Source organism: Rhinatrema bivittatum, chromosome 12 (assembly GCF_901001135.1).
Source record: "Rhinatrema bivittatum chromosome 12, aRhiBiv1.1, whole genome shotgun sequence".
NCBI classification, from domain to species: Eukaryota; Metazoa; Chordata; class Amphibia; order Gymnophiona; family Rhinatrematidae; genus Rhinatrema; species Rhinatrema bivittatum.
Genome location: NC_042626.1, coordinates 74,598,821 through 74,620,787, shown reverse-complemented (window position 1 = coordinate 74,620,787; position 21,967 = coordinate 74,598,821). Strand labels below are relative to the sequence as shown.

Sequence of the window (21,967 nt, the reverse complement as noted above, 5' to 3'; positions counted from 1 at the left end):
CTAAAGACTCAGGGACTATGGTCCGCAACCGAGCAAAACTTTCAAATAATTTTGTTGGAACTAAGAGCGATAAAGAATTCCCTTCTCGCATTCCAAACGTGGATACAGGGGAAATCTCTGATGATCCACACCGACAATCAAGTAGCGATGTTTTATATAAACAAACAAGGCGGATCCGGTTCCTTGATTCTTTGCAAGGAAGCGGTTCAAATTTGGGAGTGGACGGAACACAACAATATCTTCCTTCAAGCATCCTACCTGCCAGGATTAGCGAATACCAGAGCAGACAAACTCAGCAGGATTTTCTACCCTCACGAGTGGTCGCTCAATCAGACAAACACAAACAAAATCTTTACGATCTGGGGAACTCCGGACATAGACCTCTTTGTGACGGAAGAAAACCGAAAAGTAAAAAACATCTGCTCTCTGCTTCCCAGCAGATACAGGATGTCGCAGGATGCATTCCTGCTTCCGTGGGACAGGGGTCTTCTATATGCCTTTCCTCCAATTTCACTAATCTCGCACACAATCCAAAAATGTGTAACAGGCAAAGCGGACTTAATCCTCATAGCACCTGCGTGGCCGAGACAGCCATGGTATGCCTATCTTCTTCGTCTGTCAGTACATCCCCCAATACCATTGCCAAAAGACTCACTCCTCCTTTCACAAGACGGGGGAAACTTAATACACCCAATGCAAGCCTCCCTTCATTTGATGGCATGGAAATTGAACGGCACTTACTAAACTCCTTAGATCTCTCGTCTGGAATTACAGACATTCTGGTGGCAGCAAGAAAACCATCGACAAGACATAGCTACGCCTTTAAATGGAAATGATACTCGGCATGGTGTGCCCTCCAAAAGGTCACCCCCTTCTCTTGTTCACCAGCATCGTTGCTAGCTTATTTGCATACTTTATCCCTCTCAGGGCTAGCAGTCACATCCATTAGAGTTCACCTCAGTGGTATTGCGGCTTATTACCATTGGGAGAAAGATGGCTCCATCTCCTCTCATCCTTTGATATCCAGATTTATGAAAGGGTTACTACATCTTCACCTGCCTATTAAGAAACCAATAGTGCCTTGGGACATCAATGTTGTTCTGGAAGCATTAATGAATCCACCATTTGAACCCATGTCAACTTCTTCACTCAAATTCCTGACATGGAAAGTTCTTTTCCTAGTAGCGGTCACTTCTGCGAGACGAGTAAGTGAACTCTAAGCGCTTGTCATTAATTTTCCATATCTTCAGTTTCATCATGATAAGGTAGTCTTACGAACTCATCCTTCTTTTCTACCAAAGGTGGTTTCGGCTTTCCACTTGAATAAGACAATCTCCTTACCCGTTTTTTGCCTGAAACAACATTCTAACGATCCACAAAAATTACTTCATACCCTCGATTGTAAAAGAGCCCTAGCTTATTGCAAGAATACTACTGAAACAATTAGACATTTATTTATTTATTTAAAAACTTTTCTATACCGTTGCTAAGTTAAATACCATTGCAACGGTTTACATGTAGGCACATATTTAATGTAGGTGAAAGTGTACTATAGTACATTCTAACAGGTGCCGTCAAAGGTTCGGTTACAATAAATCATTAGACATAATCATTTAGTGAAGTAGTTCAAAACCAATTGTACCAAGGTACGTACACGGGTAGTTTTATCACACATAGTATTGTAGTTATGCTTATTGTGTAGAGTTCATAGACTAATCTACTGTAAAGTCCTAAGTACTGTGTGTTGGTGCCTTTCTGTCTTTTCCTGAATGATTTCTCTCTATTTTCCCGTCTCTTTGTAAAATGCTTGTTTAAAAAGCCATGTTTTTAAACTTTTCTTGAATGCCTTGAGATCACTTTGTAGTCTGATCTCTGGAGGCATTGTGTTCCAGATTATGGGTCCTGCTAGTGATAGGGCTCTTCCTCTCACTTGGGTCAGTCTTGCTGTTTTAACTGATGGAATGGTTAGGAGGGCTTTATTTGCTGATTGGAGGTTCCTGTGTGGAGTGTGTACCCGTAATGCTGTGTTTAACCAATCTGATTTCTCATCATAAATTAGTTTGTGCATGACACATAGGGTTTTGTATTTAATTCTGTGTTCAATTGGTAGCCAGTGTAACTCTGCTAGGGTTTCAGTTATATGGTCCCTCCTTCTTTTTCCTGTTAGTATTCTAGCTGCTGTGTTCTGAAGTATTTGCAGTGGTCTTAAAGTCGTATTAGGTAGTCCTAGCATTTAATCCAAACAATCCAGGTCAACCAGTTTCGAAGCGAACTCTTTCTAACTGGCTGACAGCTTGTATCCAATATTGTTATTCTATGACAGCGAAGCCTCTTGCAGGCCTGATTAAGGCCCACCAAATCAGAGCGACTGCAACTTCCATTGCACATATTCAAGGAGTACCAATCCAGGACATCTGCAAAGCAGCAACCTGGTCTTCCATACATACTTTTACTTCTCACTACTGTTTGGACCAACAGTCGGCAGCAGATTCCTCATTGGGTTCTGCCATTTTAAGGTCTATTTCAAAACCATAGTGGCTGTCCACTTTCTTAGGTTGCAAAAAAAAAAAAAAAAAGTTGTATTTATTAAACGATATGTTTATTTATCCATTACGACATGTTTGTTGATTTCTTTCTGCAACCTATAAGCTTGGGACTCCCACTATGCATGGCTAAATGCCCTGCTTATCGACGGAAAAAAGCAAGTTTGCTTACCGTAAACGGTGTTTTCCGTAGATAGCAGGGAATTTAGCCATGCATTCCCTTCCACCTCCCTGGACAGCCATTATTCTTACTACACTTACGTCAGCATTAGCTTGGAAACCAACTGAGTCAGGCTCGAGGAGCACAGGAAGTCGTGCAAAGCTCTTTGAGCTTAGAGAGAAAGCTCCGCATCCGTGACGTTGTGGACGAGGCCACCCCACTATGCATGGCTAAATTCCCTGCTATCTACGGAAAACACCGTTTACGGTAAGCAAACTTGCTTATCCCCACTCTTATATAGAAGAGCAACATCTGCCCATCTTAAGTCCTCCGGCACAATTCCTGTCTCCAAGTAATGATTAAACATAACTATCAGTAGAGATACCAGAAGCCCTTCAAACTCCATTAATATCATAGCATGTGTCCTATTTGACCTTGTGGCTTTGCTGGGGAAGTGTGAGTGATAGGCATGGCCTGGTGCACCTTCCCTTTTGGCCAAGCCTTCCCTTTACCCTCTGCCACCCATGTCTTCCTTCTTCCTTCACTCCCCCTCCACTCTTGCATTCCTTTCCAGGCACCATTTCTAAGTCAATTAATGAATAAAAATTAACAGCCTGTGTACAGGAGGGATCAGTGGCCTTGTAGACACTACAGCGAAGTGACCATCAGTGGGGGATGGTGTGTGATGACCTATTTCATGACCTATTTCAGGTCCTCCATGATCTCATGCAGCACTCAGTGGCTCTGTGGGAGGAGAGAGCAAGAGTAAAGCACCTTACTTATTTTGGGCCTTGTTGTGAAGTACTCCTGTGAATCCTTGGCAGGAGTATGCTACAGAATGCATATGGTTATTAAGATGGAAAGCCGGAGAATAACTGGGGTATCTAGAACTGCCCTGGGAAGTAAAATTGGGCAAGCTGACTGGGCAGCTGGAGGAAATGTTTGCTGAGTATTGATTGTGACTGGGCAAGCTGACTGGGCAGCTGGAGGAAATGTTTGCTGAGTATTGATTGTGAATCTCCTGAGAAGCAAACCTTTGGTTGCCCCATGCTAGGGTCTGAGATGCTGTGCAAGGTTAGGAACTGATGAGAGTGGCAGATCTTCCTCAATTTTCCGACCAGAGACTCTGTCCCCATGCTCTGTTTCCAGCTCCTCCCATGCAAGTGTGCAGGTAAGGGAGCGGCACAGGGAGCAGGTGCGGCACCTGCCGTCTAGACCATGTCTCCAGGCAGTGAATGAGTAGAATGTGCTCGGCTCAGGTCTGCTCCCACTGCACCTCTTGCCCACCACTCATTTGAATGTTTATTTTTCCCAGACCACTATAGAAAGAAATAGCTTGATCTGGAGCTGGTGTCTGCTTAGCCTTGGTGTTCTCTTTTCCCTCCTCCCACTGCAGACCTTCCTCATTTCCTTAATCTTCCTGAGGGCAATTTTCATAAGCCATTTCCATGGATAAAATTAGGTGTATAGCACTATTAGCTCCTGGTGGCCGCCTCCTCTCTAGCCCAGGGAATGCTGACTGAAGAATAAAGGCAGATTGCTTTATTTTCAGCTTCAGTCAGTGGGGATTTATCATCAAATTTCTGTCTGAAGATCTCTCTTAGGTCTCGCCTTTTTCTTGTTCCAGTGGAGTCAGAGGCACTGAAAGTCTTCAAGGGATCATTGAGTACAGTGGGTACTGCGCACTGCAGTGGGGTGGGGTTGTTTCAATTAATTACAGAGTGTGATGGGTTCTCCTGCAGATTGGACTCATTTTGTTGCACCCTGACCCACAGTAATCCTGGCTGAAACCATTATCCCAGTGTATTCTGCAATTTATCTCTTTTGACAAGAAAGATCCCAGCAGCCTCTGAAAGATGAGCTGGGTTATGTGGTATCAGGACATGCCAGGGACTTAAGCATTCTGGAGATGTAGAATACAGAATATAGAACACAGCTCCTGGGTAGAGAACTTTGCTATTCAATAGTTTCTGTTTTAGACAAATAGTTGGTTTAGAGGAGATAGGACAAGACTTGGGTGTGAGGGTCTGGGACATGGATTGTGTTCAAAGAGTTGAAGATTGGATATGAGGGACTGGGACCGATGTTGGATGTGAAGAGCTGGCATAGGGTTGGATGTGAAATGGTGGGGAAAAAAGTAGCTGAAGATTAGGCGTGAGGGCCTGGGGCAGGTTGTATTTTCAGGAATTGAATATTGGGTTGGGTTAGTGTGGTGATTGAGAGAGATTCTTCAGGACCTCTCCTGTCCTCTGATTCAGAGAGAGAATGTCAGTGGAAGCCTCCATCCTTCAGATATTTTCCCTGACATCCGGTGAGGTAGCAAGCAGCATTGCAACCCCCATGCTTCTGTTCTGTGGCACTGTCTCCTGGTGTCATGCCTGCCTGCTCCATGCTCCACATGTCCACACTAATGCTCAGACTGCTCTGTATGTTTGTAGATGTCCTTCTAGAAAGAAGAATCAGCAAGCAGACACCTCCTCTTTCTAATGAACCAGTAAAATGCTAACAATCCTGTCCTCTGTCTAAAGGCGTAGCTACCAGAAGGCTTGGACAGCACTATTCAAAGGATTCTCTTGGAACACCTCATGGACAGACGTATATATTTTTAGCAGCAAGACTCTCTCTGCTGTCATACCTTGTCACTTTCTAGATGTCATGGTTTAGGTGTGTGTGACATCCCTTTTTGAACCCAGTTATAATATTTGTCTTTAGGGCATCTTGGGTCAAGGAATTCCACAAGTAAATTCTGTGTTATGAGAAATTCTAGTTAGCAATCATTTCATCTGCCTCTCCCATGTTCTGATATTGTTTGAGCCTGATTAGCTCCAGCAGTTACACGGGTTGGAAGACTGCTGGGAAGCGTATAGTGCAGAAGCAAAGTGCCAAACCTGCCGGAATGAAGTGCTCATTTGTGTGAGTATGGCTCCAGCAAGGAAGCTACAGACGTTCTCTGAATCCCAGAAGGGATCTGATGCCAGCTTTTTCTTTCTCCTGCTGAGAGTGCCTGCTGGTTATATTTTTTTAAATATGTTACAGCTGCCGATAGGCAGCCCCCATAGGCTGGTATGTGGAAAGTTCTTCATTCACCTCCTCCAGTATTCTTTTCATGGTGCTTTGGAGTTTCTAATCTATCCACTCTGCCTGGGTTTCTGTTTCCTTTGTGGCATTTTCTCAGAATATGTTGTAGTTGTGTTGAGTCCAGAGAACTGGAAGCAAGGCCTGTATCTGCAACAGTAATAAGGATACTGTTTTAGGGCCTGGCTTTTTGGCCAGAGGGAGGCCTTGGGATTGCTCCCAACTGGACCATTATAGGTTAATTATTTCCTCTCCTTTCATGCTGTTACTTCTGGGTATATCAGAAAAGCTTAGGATATGTTCTAACCTAGCCTGGCCTGGTACACTATGGAAATCCAAAAAGAGCTCCTCAGTGTTTTCTGGGCATCGGAACAAGATCAGACATATTCAAACCAGTTAAAGACCAGTTTGGATTTCCACAGACTGCTGCGGCTGGCTCTTGGAGGGTAAAGAGGTCATGGCATCATATTGCTGTAGAGTACTGGTGATCTAAGGAACACATGGGTTTTTGTGGCATAGTAGATTTTGTATTCACACAGAGCAAGTCTACAAAGAAGCCATATGGGTGGGGGGTAGCCTCCTACCCCAGAGAAGAAATACTAGATCCATGTTTGGAGAAAGAAAGCATGAAAATGCTTTGAAGGGACATCAATAAGCTGGCATATAAGATCAGCATATTGCTGGCAAAAACTGGGACAAACATGGGACAAGTAGAGATCTGGGGCAGATCCCACCCAGGCCAGGGCAGGTGTCCACAGGATAAGGAGAGGGCAAGGCTGGGACTGATCCCACCCAAACCAGGGCAGGTGTCTATGGGATAAGGAGGGGGTGAGGCTGGGGCAGATCCCACTCAAACCAGGGCAGATGTCCATGGTATAAGTATAAGGAGGGGCAGAGCTCGGATAGATTCCACCCAGGCCAAGGCAGGTGTCCAGGGGATAAGGAGAGGGCAAGGCTGGGACTGATCCCACCCAAACCAGGGCAGGTGTCTATGGGATAAGGAGGGGGTGAGGCTGGGGCAGATCCCACTCAAACCAGGGCAGATGTCTATGAGATAAGGAGAAAATGGGGTAGAAATTGATCCAACTCAAGTCAGGGCAGGTATCCATGGGATAAGGAGAGGGTGAAGCTGGGTCAGATTTCACCCAGGGCAGGGCAGGTATCCATGGGATAAAAAGAGAGGGTTGGGACTGATTCAGCTTGGGCAGCCAGGACACAATGCTGCAACTCTGGTGTTCTTGGATGGCTTTGTTTGGCCTACTAGTCTTTTTCAAATCACAGCAGTACTCCAAGCTCCAGAATGCAATGGTGGTCTCTAGGAAAGGAGGACTGGATGGCCTGGGCCAGGTTTCTACACAGATGGACACCAGACCAGATGATGTTTTCATCTCGCCGTGCTTCTCTCCCCTCCCAGGTCTCCTTTTCCTATGCATATCCCAGGATTGATAATTATCTTTCTAGTTACACTTTAATCCCCGGAGCCGGGGCAGGTCATGGGCAGTTCACGGTGTGGGCACAGTAATTGCTGATAAGGCAGAATCCGTGCCAATGCTATCGGAAAAAAAGTTTAAAGTTTAAAGTATCCCTTCAACCACAGCGAACAATGCTGTCTTTCAGCAGTAAAGAAAGAGGGAACAGAGACTTTGGTTTATTTCAGCCTCTAGTTAAGGGAAGGTTGCAGATCTCTGCAGGGGGTCCAGCTGTTTAGTCACAGATGCCATCCTTTGCAGGGACTTGTAGAAGGACTATGAATCCCAGGATGCATTTGGAATAAAACCTGCCTAAGCTCAATCTGATCCTGCTGATCTGGACCTCTCTGCTAAAGCTTTGGAGGATCTTCTGGGCTCCTGCCTGCCAGCATTTAGGGGCCAATGCAATACTTTGGCGCAGAAAGCGGGTGCTGAACATAGCCAGGGGGTTCAGGAAATGGACGCTTCTCAATTGAGCGTCCATTTCCTGCACCCGACTGCTGGCGTTTTTTTAAACTTTTTTTTTTGTTTAAAATTACTTTTTCCTCCTCCTTAATATCGCAATGATATTAAGTAGGAGGCAGTACAGAAAAGCAGCTTTTTCTGCTTTTCTGTACTGGTTTAAGGAGTGCTCAGCAATTAACGCCTGCTCCAGGTGTTCCTGTATTACTCTGCATGCAGCCGTTTGTAAAAAGGAAGTTTTTATCTGGACCATTCCAAAGGCTAAGTGGCAGTACTATGAGAATGTGGGTTTAAGTCCCGGTTCAGGTCTTCTATTCCCTGAATCAATCAGGGCTAGGGATGCTGTGGAGGCAGAGCTCACAACCCCTGGAAGGAGAGAATCTCAATCATCATGCAATGGCGACACCTAGTGGCCAGATTTGGGGTTCCAGAAGGAGTCCTGGTGTGTGGCCTCCGGCCCAGGGCCTTCACTGCATTGATCAGACTGATATGATGGGGTAGAAAATATAAAGTGGAGGAAAAATCCCTTTGGTAGCTCTGAATGAAGGCTCATAGGTGCCAGATCCCAGTCCTGCTTCGGATTAAGCTGCAAGTCTAAAGCAGCAGGAGGAAACAATTGGGTCCTCCAAAGAAGAAGTTTAAATCTGTCATTGAGAAAATTGGGAAAGTGAACTGAATATGACAATGGGGAGGGGAAAGGCCCCAACTTCCTGCATTTTGCAGCTGAAGCTATTTATTCCTCCAGTGCAGATACCCTGAAGCTCTCTTTTTGCCATCACCAGATAATGACATGGACCTCGGGGCTTTGGAGAAGAACGTGAGCTGTACCTTGGACAACCCATATGAAGAGGAGGGAGTCAGGACCCAGGGTCTCCCCAGTACAGAGAAGCTGGAATTACTGGGCCCGGATGTGAAGAGGTCACAGCCTGTCCTTATCCAGGGCAGCAGCTGGGGGTGAGTCCTTTTACCTCTGTTCTTTGTGTCGTCAGAGTGATCAGCAAAGAACTGAAGCAAGATTTCTAAAGTAACTGGAAACAACATTCGGTAGCAATCATTCCAACAAATATAACCACAAGTTTTCATCAGTAAGTAGCAATGTGACCTCCAGAAGCAATTTCTGCCACTGGTTCCGTAGTGTGAGCCCTCTCTCCCTCCAACTAACTACTATAAACTATTGGTTATTTCTGTAGCAATTACAAGACGTACACAGTGCTGTACAGACAGACACATAAGAGACAGTCCCTGCCCCATGGAACTTATAATTGAGTTAAGACAGACAAGACAAATAAGAGAAACCAGGATAACATTAACAGTCTCATAGATGCCTTATTACATGGGGTTTAACTGAGGACAGTCCCTTTCTGTCTAAATGGATAAAGCTGCAAGAAATCAGTATCTATATAAGGAAAGGAGGAAATGGGGCGGGTGGATGAGGGGACAGTGGGAGGGTTCCACAAAGCATTTCCTCCCTCCTGCAAGCTTGGCGGTTTAGAACTATTTGTCAATTCACTGAGCAGACACTTGAAATTTTGAAAAGCAGTAACATCTTGGCTATTCACACAAGCCTTTAAATGTTAACATCTTGCAGATGGCTTTGTTTCAAACCAGCGTCATTTATTGTATTATTGTATTGTGTTTAGTTTGTTTACTGTCTTGCTTAGCAATGTTCACTGCATGTATAAATTATAATCTTAGGTTTTGTACTTTATTATGTATGTTTGAATTTGTGAACTGCTTGGCTATTTCATTTTACAGGTAGTATATAAAATTTAATTAATAATAATAGTAATAATATCAGATTTTCAACCCAAGATCAGAGCAGAATAAGACCATACAAAACCAAAGCAGCAATTAGTTTGGTGAGGGGAGGATGCTAAACTATGAAAAGACTGAAATATAGAGGCACAGGAAATATTCCTCTCCCTCCTTTATCTGCTTACTGAAAACCCCACTCCTACTCTGAAGGAAACTCCTTGCACTAAATTGTCTTTTTCCTTTTCTTTTTTGGACAGAAGATTAAGAGAGGAGGAATCTCGTGCTTCCTCAGTGCCTGCCATTCCCAATCCCTTCCCGGAGCTCTGCAGCCCATCCAAGTCTCCCATTCTGAGCAATGCATCCCTGGGGCGGTCACCGCAGCGGGAAAGCGGCCCCCATGTAAGTTCCACTGCAGGGAGGGAGGTAAATGAGGGGGTGGGAGGTGCAGATCTCAGTGCCTAAGCTGTGCCTGGGATTCCCCTGTGATAAAAGAGGCACTGTCTCCTCTAGGTTGGTCATTAGAGGCTCAGTGGGGTTTGAACCTGTCCTTGGGAGATTTGAGCACCTCCCTCTGGTCCTTTTGTTCTAAAAATTGATTTCCCATTTGGTGCCTTATATTGAGGAGTCTCTGTGCACATCCCAACTCCTGGTGTCCCTCATTAGATGAATGCTTCAATTACCAGCCCTCATTGTAGTAACATGAACCATGTGTGGGCACCTGGCCATGGGCAGAGGGCGCTGACGCCTGCAAGAACTTGCTCTCAAACAAACACCAACCTGTCCTGCTGCCAAGTAACCACCTGTCTCCCAGAAGTCATTAATCATTGCTTGGATAATGCACTGCAGCCAATCCAGTACCCCAAGATCTGCAGATCAGTCAGGGTGTGAGATCCTGCCCTGCCCTGCAGCACCCCCTGCTCAGTACCGAGACCTCCACACATACCTCACTCCTGCCCTGCAGCTCCCCCTGCTATTCCAGTCTGGAGACCATCACACACAGCTCTGCCGATACACCTCACTCCTGCCCTGAAGCACCCCCCCCCCCCTGTTATTTCAGCACAGGACTGTTTGTAGTTCTTTGAATGGATAAAGTTAAATTGCTTGAAAACCATTAGTGTGAACTCGGCATTCACAGGAGTTCTTCATTCCTGGGGCTTTCAGCTGTCACCTTCCCTCCCTTCTAACTGCAGCCTAATGACATCACAGTTGTGACAGTGATGTGATAAAACAGTATGTGAGCGAGAAGTGAAGGAGCCAGACTGCCATTTGTTCTTGGTTCCTGTTGTGTATCACCAGGAAAGTCTGTCCTCTTGGCAAAGGACAAGCTACATGTCGCTGGCTCCTGTGGGTGCAAACTGTCCTTGGCACAGACTCAGATTGTCAGCAGAGACATGAGACAGGAGGCTGTTGAAGGAAGAGAGGCTCTCTGCCGAGTAATGGGATTAGAGGGGGTGGCTAACCCTGCATCTCCTCTTCCAGCTCAGGCACTAAAGGCATTCTGCAAGGCTGGACAACCCCTAACTAACTGAAGTTCAGGATGAAAACCCCCAGCCATTCCTGGTGCTGTCCCACCCTCCTAACGCATGGATGTATCAAAACCAGGACTGTCATAATCATAGATGAACCAGTCCTGGTTTTTCTGCATACTGAGACTTTTTTTTTAAACAAAAAAAAAATTATAATGGGAGTTGAAAAACTAGGAATGACTCCACTGTTTGTTCTGACCTAGTGACCGAGAAACAAGCGGTCACTCTTACCTCTTAGGCTGTTTCTGCTTTACCTTGCAGCAGTCTGTGACATCATCGTGTAGGTAGAATGGGAGGATTTTAGGCTGCTGCCTTGTATGCAGCCTTGGATTGGTCAATAGGCTCCCATTATGACTGTGCCTAGAGTGGCAAACATATAGGTGCAGTAGGCTGGCTAAGATTTGCTGCCTTCCAGCTCTGCTGAATCTCATTCAGCAGAGAACAGCCCCCTACTACCCTGATACAAACCCTTACATAAGATGAGGGGGCGGGGGAGGTTAAACACCAAAAGTGTCCAGGGGCGGCAAAATCCTAAATCCATCCCTGCCCATATGTCCTCTAAGTTGATTGTGCATATCCACTGGCAGCCAGCATGTGTCACAGCTGGCCAGGCGAGAGACCTGGGCTTTGTTGCAATTGTAGTTACTCAGGGAATCCCAGGGACCCTAGGATGCTGCAGGGTATAAAGGAGAGGCCAGCAGAAGTGATCTGGGGCTCTGGGACAGGGTTTGTGAAGTGTGAAAGATAATGGGACAGGTGCAAGTCCTTCTCTGGCCTTACCCCAACTGGAGGTACGCATGCTGGTCTGGGGACTTTTGTAGCTTAGTGTTCAGGTTCTCCTGACCCACCTCCCCCCTTCTCCCATTCCTGCCTCTGAGAGGCTCAGTGGAGCTATATATAGAGCAATCGAGTGCCACAGGAGATCTGGTTTTTAGGATATCTATATGGAATATGCATAAAATATATTTGCATGTACTGCCATCATCTCATGCATATTCATTGTGGATGTCATGAAAACCAGACCTGCTTGTAGTACTTGAGGACCGAGTTGCTTACTGCTAATCTGGAGAAAGATTCAGACAGGGGTAGCTTCACTTTTCATTTCTGGCTTCCGTTCCTGCTCTTTTCTGTTCTAATTTGTTTTCATATTTTTCTGGATTAAAGGGCCTTTTTATTAAGGCTATACTGCCTGTTATTATAAATTTCCTTTCCTGTGTCCCCCCTCTTTAGCTGTCCATGCTGTATTCACATGTATCAGTAAGACACCTGCATTGGACTCTGAGGAAGATCTACCCTTCAGCTGTCCATGCTGTGTTCATGCTTTACATGTATCAATGTGATGTCTGCACTGGGTTATCAGGAGCAGTATTACAGTAGGGTAATTATTTATAGAATATACAGCCACAGCAGTGATAAAATTTGTTGAAACAGTTCATCCCCAAAGAGGTTATATGATTAAGGAAAGATTCTCAGTCCAGAAAGCTGAAACTGTTTGAGAGTAAATGGTGCAGGATGGTTTAGCAGAGGTGGGACTTGACTCTGGGACCTTGGGGATAGAGAGGTGTGAATTATAGCTCTGAGTTAACTAAAGGCACAAAGCAAGCTCTGGCCTGGTGGGGACAGAAAGAAGCTGTCCTCCTGCAAGCAGGGAGTGCCTCTGGCACCCTCCAGTGGTCAAATAGAGGCATTACAGGCTGTACATGGTTTGGTGGTTTATATTAGTTGCTGGGGTTTGAGGATAATCCCACTCTCTGTCTTTCCATGTGGTGCTTGGACAGCACACAAAATGGGCTCTGCCTGCCATTCCACTGTCAGCAGGAAAAGGCTCTGGGAGCTCACATACTTTTAGTGTTTTACAAAGATGGTGAAGATGTGCTGGGCAGGGAATTGGGAGTGGGGAGCAGAAGTACACATCTAATGCACAGACCTGTGGCATTCAAATGCCTACCACCAGCATTCACTCACTATGTCATCCTGGCCTGCCTGAAGGTTCCTAAACACTTTTGTCCTTTTCATAAGTTGCAGCAGTGACTCCTTGCACAGGACTTTGAGATGTGAGCTGCTGTGTAAGATCCTACTGTCCCCAGTGAGCCAGAAGAAGACATAGGAACACTGACCACATGTCTCCACTCCCAGTTACTGCTCATGCCTGCTTTATCTTGCAGGTAGTGAAGGTCTTCAGTGAGGATGACACCTGCAGGTCACTAGAGGTCACGGCTGGTGCCACAGCACGAAATGTCTGTGAAATACTGGTACAGAAAACCCATGCTCTGAGTGATGAGAGCTGGTCACTGGTGGAGTTTCATCCACATCTCGCATTGGGTAAGGAGACCCTTGAGCTCAGGGGCATGTGTTTGTCTGTATGCCATGGACCCTGCTACAGTAAATCCTGCCTGAAATCACTTTCCTTCCAAATGCATTTCAGTGGTGTAAAAGCCTCTATGACAGAAAGAATCTCCTGTGGCTGCATCTCCCCTGTGACAAGTTTCCCCTACGATAGCATGCCCTCTGTGACTGCGACCGTGTCTCCCTATGAGAGAGATGGCGTTGACTTAATGTACCAGGGGATCAGTGAGCATGAAAGATGCCATGTGGCACCCTGAGAATGGAGGCCATGCTATGGTCAGAGCTGTGCTGAGATCCTGTTCAACTTGCCATGGGAAATGAGGCCCATTGCTTGAAGTTTCCTGGAGTGGAGCTTCCCTTCTATTTTAAATGTACAGCATCGTAGATCCTAAGCCAGTGAAAGTCTTCCTTCTGTACAGTGTATGCTGAAAGTGTTCCTCAGATTCAAGCAGTGTGTCTGTGGAATTCTTTCAGTGAATGTGGCTGCACTCTGTGTGGACTGCCTCCTCACTGACCTTCTTCCTGTCCCTTCATCCTCCCCATCTCCCCCAGAGCGATGCTTGGAGGAGCATGAGTCTGTAGTGGAAGTCCAAGCTACATGGCCCATGGGTGGAGAGAGCAAGTTTATCTTCAGGAAAAATTTTGCGAAATATGCACTCTTCAAAAATTCTCCGGTAAGTTGATGAAACAACAGAATCTGGCCATTCGGCTCTTGTGCCTCTTTTTGCGTTCCAGAATTTGTCTCCCACAAGAACTGGCAAGGCAAATCCTACAGGTTAAGAAATGCTGTGAATATTACATCTTATATAATGCTTCTAACTCTTGGGAAGTGGTGTCTGTGTGTATGTGCAGTGAAACTGTCCAACTGCTGAAAATCCAGTGGGGAGCACCTGCTACACAAACAATCTTATTGGGTTCATGGGTGCTTTCCACTGGGCCTTGTGAGCAGGGACTGCTGACTGTGTGTGTAAATGTTTTATGTATAGACACAGCGAAGGATGATTTTAAAGGGTTTAGGCTCTTATATTGATCCTGTGTGCCTAAATTTTAGGACCCTAAAAGTGGGTGAATATGGGGCAGAGTTATGCCTAGATAAAAGACCTAAAAGGTTTGAGGTGGGGAAATAGAGTGATGTGCCTATGACTGATTTTCAGCACTAGGCATCTAACTTATCCAAAATCTAGGCAAATGAATAGCAGTTCTAAGTTTAGGGGACTGAGTTTAGGGCTCTAATTGTACGTGAATTTTCAGCCAGAAATTTAGGATCCTAAGTTTAGTTGAAAATAAAAATGTAGGAACTCAGCTTGTTTTGAATATTGGACTCAGTATATTTGTCTGTTTGTAATGTCTTTCTTTCTCTGCACACCTCCTTTGTTTTCTAACCTCTCTTCTCCTTTCCAGCAGTCCTTGTTCCCAGAAGTGATGGTTGCCAGCTGCTCAGATTCTAATAAAGGAATGTCCCACTCTGAGCTCATACAGGTAAGTAGAGTGGTGAGGGACTCTGGGGAGTCTGTGCCGGGCCAGGATAGATCCCAGCTGTTACATCTTTTTGAGGCTCTGCTGCTAGACCACTCCTCACTTCTGTTTCTTCATTTCATGTCCTCCCTTGAAAGAATTTCTTGAATTCTGGGAGCTGTCCAGAGATCCAGGGCTACTTGCACTTGAAGGAGGTGGGAAAGAAAGTCTGGAAGAGGCTTTACTTCCTTTTGCGGCGATCAGGGCTGTACTATTCAACAAAAGGTACCTCCAAGGTATGAGCTCTCCCCTGGCTCTTTCTCTCCAAACCCTCTTTGACCTCCCCTTCCCCTTCTTCCTTTCCCCTCTCCGCTCTTCTGTGGAAGGTACTGCAGCCACTGGTGGAGATACCAAAGCATTTTGTGAATGCACATACATATGCATGCACACAGACATGCACATGGTCCAAAGTCAAAAGCATTTAGCAGGCTAACTCAGAAATTAGCAGACTAAGTGAATATTTGGGTATATATCTGCCTAAATTTTAGTGGACTAAGTTAGATGGCTAAAATTCAGCCGGATAAGTTAGGGGCATTCCGGGATGTAACTGGGAGGAGTTGAGTTAAGCCAGCTAAGTTATCCGGCTAACTTAGCTATTATGTCTGGTTGGGCCAAACAACTGTTCTAAAAGCCAGATAAAGTTAGCTGGATAATTTTAAGATAGCTGGCTATATTCAATAGTGCAGCTGCACTATTGAATATACCTCCAAAGTTAGCCAGATAAGTTTGTCTGGCTAACTTTGTTATCCGGACTGTGTCTGAATATGGACTTTGCACGTGTATACACATACATTGTCACAGGGCGAGATTAGCACCCCCATCCTGGATTGTCACCAAAAAAATCCAAACAACTACAAAGCCAGGCCAACTTGAGAAAAACATCTCTTTTATTCCTTCTTTAGGTCTGCCACATTAATAGTTACAAGCACGGCTGGTGCCTTGAGATTCCAGGGCAATTCAGGCAGGCACAACAGGGATTTATGCACAGACAACCCCAGCCCCTTTCTGAGTTGTGCCCTGCCAGGCTGAGCCACTGTTTAAGCTGTGTCTCTAGCTGAAATAGCAGTACCTCACTCTGCTGACTTCTGCCTCTCTGGTGGCATTCAGCTTGCTGGCTCCTGACTCTCTGTTCTTATGGTAATTTCATGGGCTCCTCTCCCTCTTGGAGGCTTTAGTCTTCTCTTCCAACTATGTCTTGATTATCTTCAGCTGGCCTTCTCAGCCAAGTTTCCCTGAGACTACAATCCCCATAATTCTTGCTTTTAACACAACATCATCTTTTCCCTTTCTTGTGTTATAGCTCCCTGAGTTCGGTATTACTCACTTCCCCATTGTTCCAGCAGGCTAACTTCTCTGTGTCCTTGGACTGTCTGTATGTGCAGAGTCCTCGCTGTGTCACACCTGTATAAATATATACAGATATACTGATATGAAGATACACCTATATGCACATACACACACATCCTGCAGTGGCCCTCCTGTGACTCCCAATCTTTGCTGCTTGTCATTGAACAGGACCCTCAGCACTTACAATATTTCATCGATGTCACGGAGTCCAACGCCTTCTTTGTGACACAAGGCAAAAAGCTCTATGGCACCCCTACGGAATATGGCTTCTGCATAAAGGTGAGAGAGCAGGACAGAGTGCTGCGAATGGACAGAATTTAGCATCTAGCTATTATTAGAACACAGAAATGCATTGAATCCAGAACCCTGTGCAGTGGTTCTGCACACTTCAGAAGCAGGGAGCTTCCCTCTAACACACCATTCCTACTCTCAGAGCCCTGTACAGTATCTGCACACCCTTGGAGGCAGGGATCTTTTCTCACAACACTATTCCCAGTATCAGAGCCCAGTGCATCTCTTTGCCTTTGGGGGTATATGAGTTTGTTAATGAGTGCTCTGTGTTTGATTTCCTGCACGTGTAGCCTCACAAGACACGAAATGGTGTGAAAGGCCTGAAGGTGTTTTGTACAGAGGATGAGCAGAGCCGCACCTGCTGGATTTCAGCTTTCCGCTTATTCAAGGTCAGTACATTATTTGCTCCTGCCTTGCTCCAAGTGAGTGTTAGCTGGCACTAAGCTACCAGAGCACTTGTGGGCCCTGCATGAACACTTCCTTCTGGATGTGAAGACTGGATCCTGGGGAGCTACTACCTCTGCTGACAGGCCAGATAAGGAGCAAAAATGTGCACAGGGAATGTATGCAGAGAGCAGAGTGAAATGTGCACAGGATGAGTGTGCAGGAAAGTAAGTGTGTGCAGGGTATGTTATGACCTGGGAGTTAAGGATTGGTTAAATAGACGAATGTGGAATAAGCCCTGTCTAGTGAAAAGATTGTAATAGTATTACTGTCTTTGTGACTAGAGCAGATTCTCCTGTAGGATGGCAGTCTTGGGTTGGGATGAAGTTATGAAGCTTTCCTTGTATTTGTGTCCCTGCATAGTATGGCATCCAGCTCTACAGAAATTATGAGGTATCCCAACGCAATCAGCATGCTTGCATCAGCTCCCCACCGCTGGTGAGTACAAGTCAAAGCCTCTCTTTCCCCCCCCCCCCCTAGTTGCACCCTCTGTACCCTCCCTCTTTCTCTGCCTTGCACCCTCCCTGCTGAAGTCTGTGATTTCCTAACCTATTTGTCTCTGGTTTTCTGTAGCGGAGTGTATCCGATAACACCCTGGTAGCTATGGATTTCTCGGGGTGCATGGGCCGGGTGATCGATAACCCCAACGAGGCTCTGTCGGTGGCACTGGAAGAGGCTCAGGCCTGGAGGGTGAGTGTGGGACAGACTCCAGAAAATAGTTTGTTCTGCAGTCAAGTTGAAAGATATAGAAAATGATTAGAATAAAAAAAACCAAAGGAGAATTTGGGTTAAGAGTACCAGATAGAGGCATAGGGCTGAGGTACAGGCAAGTAATGCAGAACCCTGCTCTCAGGTTTTCTGCTCATCTAACACTAGTTTACCCTCACCTGAACAACAATGCCAAACTTTTTTCTGCTCGTTTTCCAGAAGAAAACAAGTCACCGAAACAGCTTACCGAGTCCCTGTCAGGTCACCACACTCAGCACAGGTAAGTGCAGCCTGTGTGCGATGTTTCCCTGATGAGGCCTGGATGGGGAGGAGGACATGGTGCATGTTTTGATTGGCTGCTGGGCAGGTGCCATAGCTAGGCAGATACTCAGATCAGAAACCAGCTCCCATTGCCAAGGACACACATGGAAAAGGTTGGAGCATGGAATATGATGGGAAGCAGCTCAGGAGGCCGGGCACTCCCAAGACAGTACAATAGTACATTACAAACAGTTTTTCTATCTAAGAATTCCCCTTTCTCTTCTCAGTGATCCACAGGACCCAGGCCTGGTATCATGGTCGCCTCTCTAGGGAAGAAACCCAGCGGCTAATAATCCAGCAGGGACTTGTGGATGGGTGAGTAGGGGCTCACTATGAGGTGAGGTTCCTATACTATTTATGGCTGAATTGGCTTCTGTCTTTGGATGGGTGGAAAGTACTGGGGAGGAAGGGTAGAGAGTGGGTGAAGAAGTATCTACTATCACACTACTTTGCTCTCAGAGTTATGAATGTTCAGGAATGCACCTCCTGCCATTGCTGAATCCTGAATGCACACAGTACCAGAGGCAATGTGATTCCATTTTCCTTTCCCTGCCCCGATCCTTGGCCTTTGTCATGACGACACCAGTGGTGACCGGTATATCGAGTGTTGCTAGGTATGATGGGTCTCTCTTTTGTATTCCAGTGTGTTCCTGGTGAGGGAGAGTCAGAGGAATCCAAAGGGCTTCGTCCTGTCCCTGTGCCATTTACAGAAAATCAAGCACTACCTGATCCTGCCGGTATGGAACCTCCTTTCGCCATATGCACAGAGACACACATGTAAACAGTCACCCGCATGCACAATCACTAATTTAATTTATTTAATTATATGCATTCCTGATTTTTTTGCTTTTTATAAAACATCAAAGCAAATTAAAACTGAACAAGCAGTATATAACTGCTAGAAATCTAAAAAATAAGATGGGAGAGTATATAGCACTGAATGAAGAGATAGATATAATTGGCAACTCAGAGACCTAGTGGAAGGAGGATAATTAATAGGATACTGTGATATCAGGGTATAAATTATATTGAAATGTTGGATGGATCAAATTGGTGGAGGGGTGGCACTATCTATTAAAGAGAGCATTGAGTCAAACAGGATAAAAATTCTGCAGAAAATAAAATGCAATGTTGAATCTTTATGGATAGAAATTCCAGGTGAAAAGAATAAAATAGCAGTGAGGGTGTATTAGTGCCCACGTGGCCAACATGAACAGACAATGAAATACTAACAGAAATTAGGTGTTGTGGGAACGCTGGAAGCGGTCCCATCTCTGGGATTTTGTGTACCCCTGGGCCACGACACCGTCGCAGAGGAGCTCTGGCAAGCGCCGTGGCAGGCGAGGAGTGTCCAAGCACGGGCTGAAGATTCAGGAACGCTGAACCCTGGCCACTACCGAACACAATCGCATAGGGAGAGACCCAACAACACAATGTTGGTCTCTAGAGTAGCTCTCCAGCCACTCAATAGCCTTTTCGGACCTGCCGCACGGGAGCAGCAAATGTGACAGGACGGACAGTGGCTGAAGGGCGAAGACATCAAACAAAGACATCAAATGAAGACGAAGACTCAGGATATGTGAGGATTTCACGGAGACTTGAAGGGATGAGATGAGACTTCAAGGTATTCAAGGTGAGACGAAGACTTATAAAGATGAGACGAGACTCGAGGGTAGTCCATGATGAGACAAAGACTTGTAAGGATGAGACGAGATTCAAGGTAATCAACGATTAGATGAAGACTTGTGAGGCTGAGATGAGACTCAGGGTAATCAATGAAGGGACGAAGACTTGTAGGCTAAAACAAGCCTTGGTATACTGAGGACTCCGACAGAGTCACAAGGAATGAAGTTATCCGGTGGAATACTGAAGTGGTACTACCACATCACACGCCCTACACTACCAAGCAAGGCAGGTTGTGGACCGCATTCTCACGCGCCCTACACTACCAAGCTTGGCAGGTCACGGACCACGATCTGAGGTCTCCCAAGCCAGGTTGCTTGAAGATCCAGGATGAAGAAATGAAGACTCCAGCGAGGCCTGAACCGAGACGCACCCACCCGGCCAATCAAGGCAAGGCAGACATGCTGGGACGGACAGGAAAAGCTCCATGGTGAGACCGCACCTTGAATACTGTGTACAATTCTGGTCGCCGCATTTCAAAAAAGATATAATTGCGATGGAGAAGGTACAGAGAAGGGCGACCAAAATGATAAGGGGAATGGAACAGCTCCCCTATGAGGAAAGACTAAAGAGGTTAGGGCTGTTCAGCTTGGAGAAGAGACGGCTGAGGGAGGATATGATAGAGATGTTTAAAATCATGAGAGGTCTAGAACGGGTAGATGTGAATCGGTTATTTACTCTTTCGGATACTCAACGCACAATTAAACTCTGGAATTTGTTGCCAGAGGATGTGGTTAGTGCAGTTAGTATAGCGATGTTTAAAAAAGGATTGGAGGAGGCAACGGTAACATGGAATAGACTTAGTTTTTGGGTACTTGCCAGGTTCTCATGGCCTGGATTGGCCACTGTTGGAAACAGGATGCGATGCTGGGCTTGATGGACTCTTGGTCTGACCCAGTATGGCATTTTCTTATGTTCTTAGAGTTCATATCAAGCGGAGGCAGGAGCAAAAGGCTACGAAGGTCCAGACGGATTCAGGATTGGGAGAAGACTGTTGTGCCCGTCGGTCGCAGGTGGCTGTGACCTTTGTTGCTTACCTCCTTTCTTCCTACAGCATTGAGTCTGGGGAGGATGGCTGCCTCCGCTTCCATACGCCGACCCCCATGGCGTGCCTGGGACAGCGTGGGTGCTCCCAGCAGCCATCTTGCATCCAGGGTAACCTAGGGCACGCGCACGCGCACGCGCACCTGTCCCCTTCTTGTACGCGTCATGGCGGGAAGCTCGGGGGTGTCCCCACCGCATGATGTCATCCGCTTACTTACTTAAGCTCAGCTGACCATCTAAGCTACGAGTTAGCAAGGATTCCTGTCCTGCTCAATTCTGCCATTCTGGTACTTGTCTCGCAGTTCCTGTCTGGGTGATCTTAGTACCCGCTCCTCAGGGGCCTTGTTACACCTAGGGCTATCCGCTCCTTGGAGAGCCATCTTCCCTGTCTCACCTTCCTTTTAGTGAGCTTCATCGCTGTTCCTCAGATGACCCTCCAGTGCTCCTGCTCTGGGTCTCCTCGCTGCCTATTCTACATCTGGCTTCCTCTAATGCTGAGTGAGTACTGGACCTACTACTCCTTCATCGTGTGGATTCTCGGGTTACCCCGCTCTGCGGACCACTACCAGATCTGCATTATCTTGTGCAACCTCCAGCTTCAGTCTCCGGCCTACCCCCCACTGCGGACCACTACCGGAGACCATCAGCACAAATCTCATCTAAAGGAAGTATCTTCCGGATTTTCCCACTTTGCGGACCTCTAACTGAGAAGCCTGCTTGCAGGCTATTTACATGGACTGAGTTTATTAACCCGCTCCTCGGGTTATTCTTGCTGCATTATAAAGTTACTGCCTCTGTTGTCAATCACTGCTGAGATCCCACCTGTCATGGTAGTCCTCACAGGGCTCCTCTCTGTGGGTGGAGTCATCTCTTCCACGACCCAAGGGCTCACTGCCTAACTTTACACACAGAACGGAACAAATACTTCAGGGTCTAGCGGCTCGGAGAAGCTCAACAAAGTTGGAAGATGACCTGAAGCTTGAAGAATAAAACCAGAGTTCTGGCTAAGGAAGCCCTCAGGATCCAGGGGCTCAGAGTGAGGCTTGGCGCGAAGCTCAAGCGGACTCGGAGTATCGATGCTGATACTGGGAAGAATAAAAGTCTGGATCATCTGGAGTATTTGTGCTGCCCAGGCGAAGAGCATCTGAAGATCTGAAGAACAAAACATCAGCAGATCTGGGGAGAGTGAAGACATCAGGACAACTAGAACTGACGAGACGAAGCGCAGGGTCAGACAAGAGACCATACGAAGATGAAGACGTAGACATGGATTTCCAA

At 46.2% G+C, this 21,967-nt stretch overlaps 1 protein-coding gene across 5 annotated transcripts in view; it reads left to right on the top strand.

Moving 5' to 3' along the window:
- The window catches only part of GRB7 (growth factor receptor bound protein 7), a 189,403-nt gene that overhangs the window by 104,017 nt on the left and 63,419 nt on the right, over positions 1 to 21,967 (top strand). For 2 of the 5 annotated variants that reach the window (XM_029572749.1, XM_029572753.1), the window contains 13 exons: positions 8,492 to 8,663; positions 9,722 to 9,863; positions 13,156 to 13,312; positions 13,889 to 14,010; positions 14,738 to 14,815; positions 14,950 to 15,087; positions 16,367 to 16,477; positions 16,780 to 16,878; positions 17,297 to 17,371; positions 17,507 to 17,623; positions 17,861 to 17,921; positions 18,190 to 18,277; positions 18,606 to 18,699. In XM_029572749.1, coding sequence (XP_029428609.1) covers positions 8,492 to 8,663; positions 9,722 to 9,863; positions 13,156 to 13,312; positions 13,889 to 14,010; positions 14,738 to 14,815; positions 14,950 to 15,087; positions 16,367 to 16,477; positions 16,780 to 16,878; positions 17,297 to 17,371; positions 17,507 to 17,623; positions 17,861 to 17,921; positions 18,190 to 18,277; positions 18,606 to 18,699 — 1,454 coding nt within the window. The remainder of the gene's footprint in view (positions 1 to 8,491; positions 8,664 to 9,721; positions 9,864 to 13,155; positions 13,313 to 13,888; positions 14,011 to 14,737; positions 14,816 to 14,949; positions 15,088 to 16,366; positions 16,478 to 16,779; positions 16,879 to 17,296; positions 17,372 to 17,506; positions 17,624 to 17,860; positions 17,922 to 18,189; positions 18,278 to 18,605; positions 18,700 to 21,967) is intronic. The other 3 variants (XM_029572751.1, XM_029572750.1, XM_029572752.1) reach the window with 3 other exon arrangements.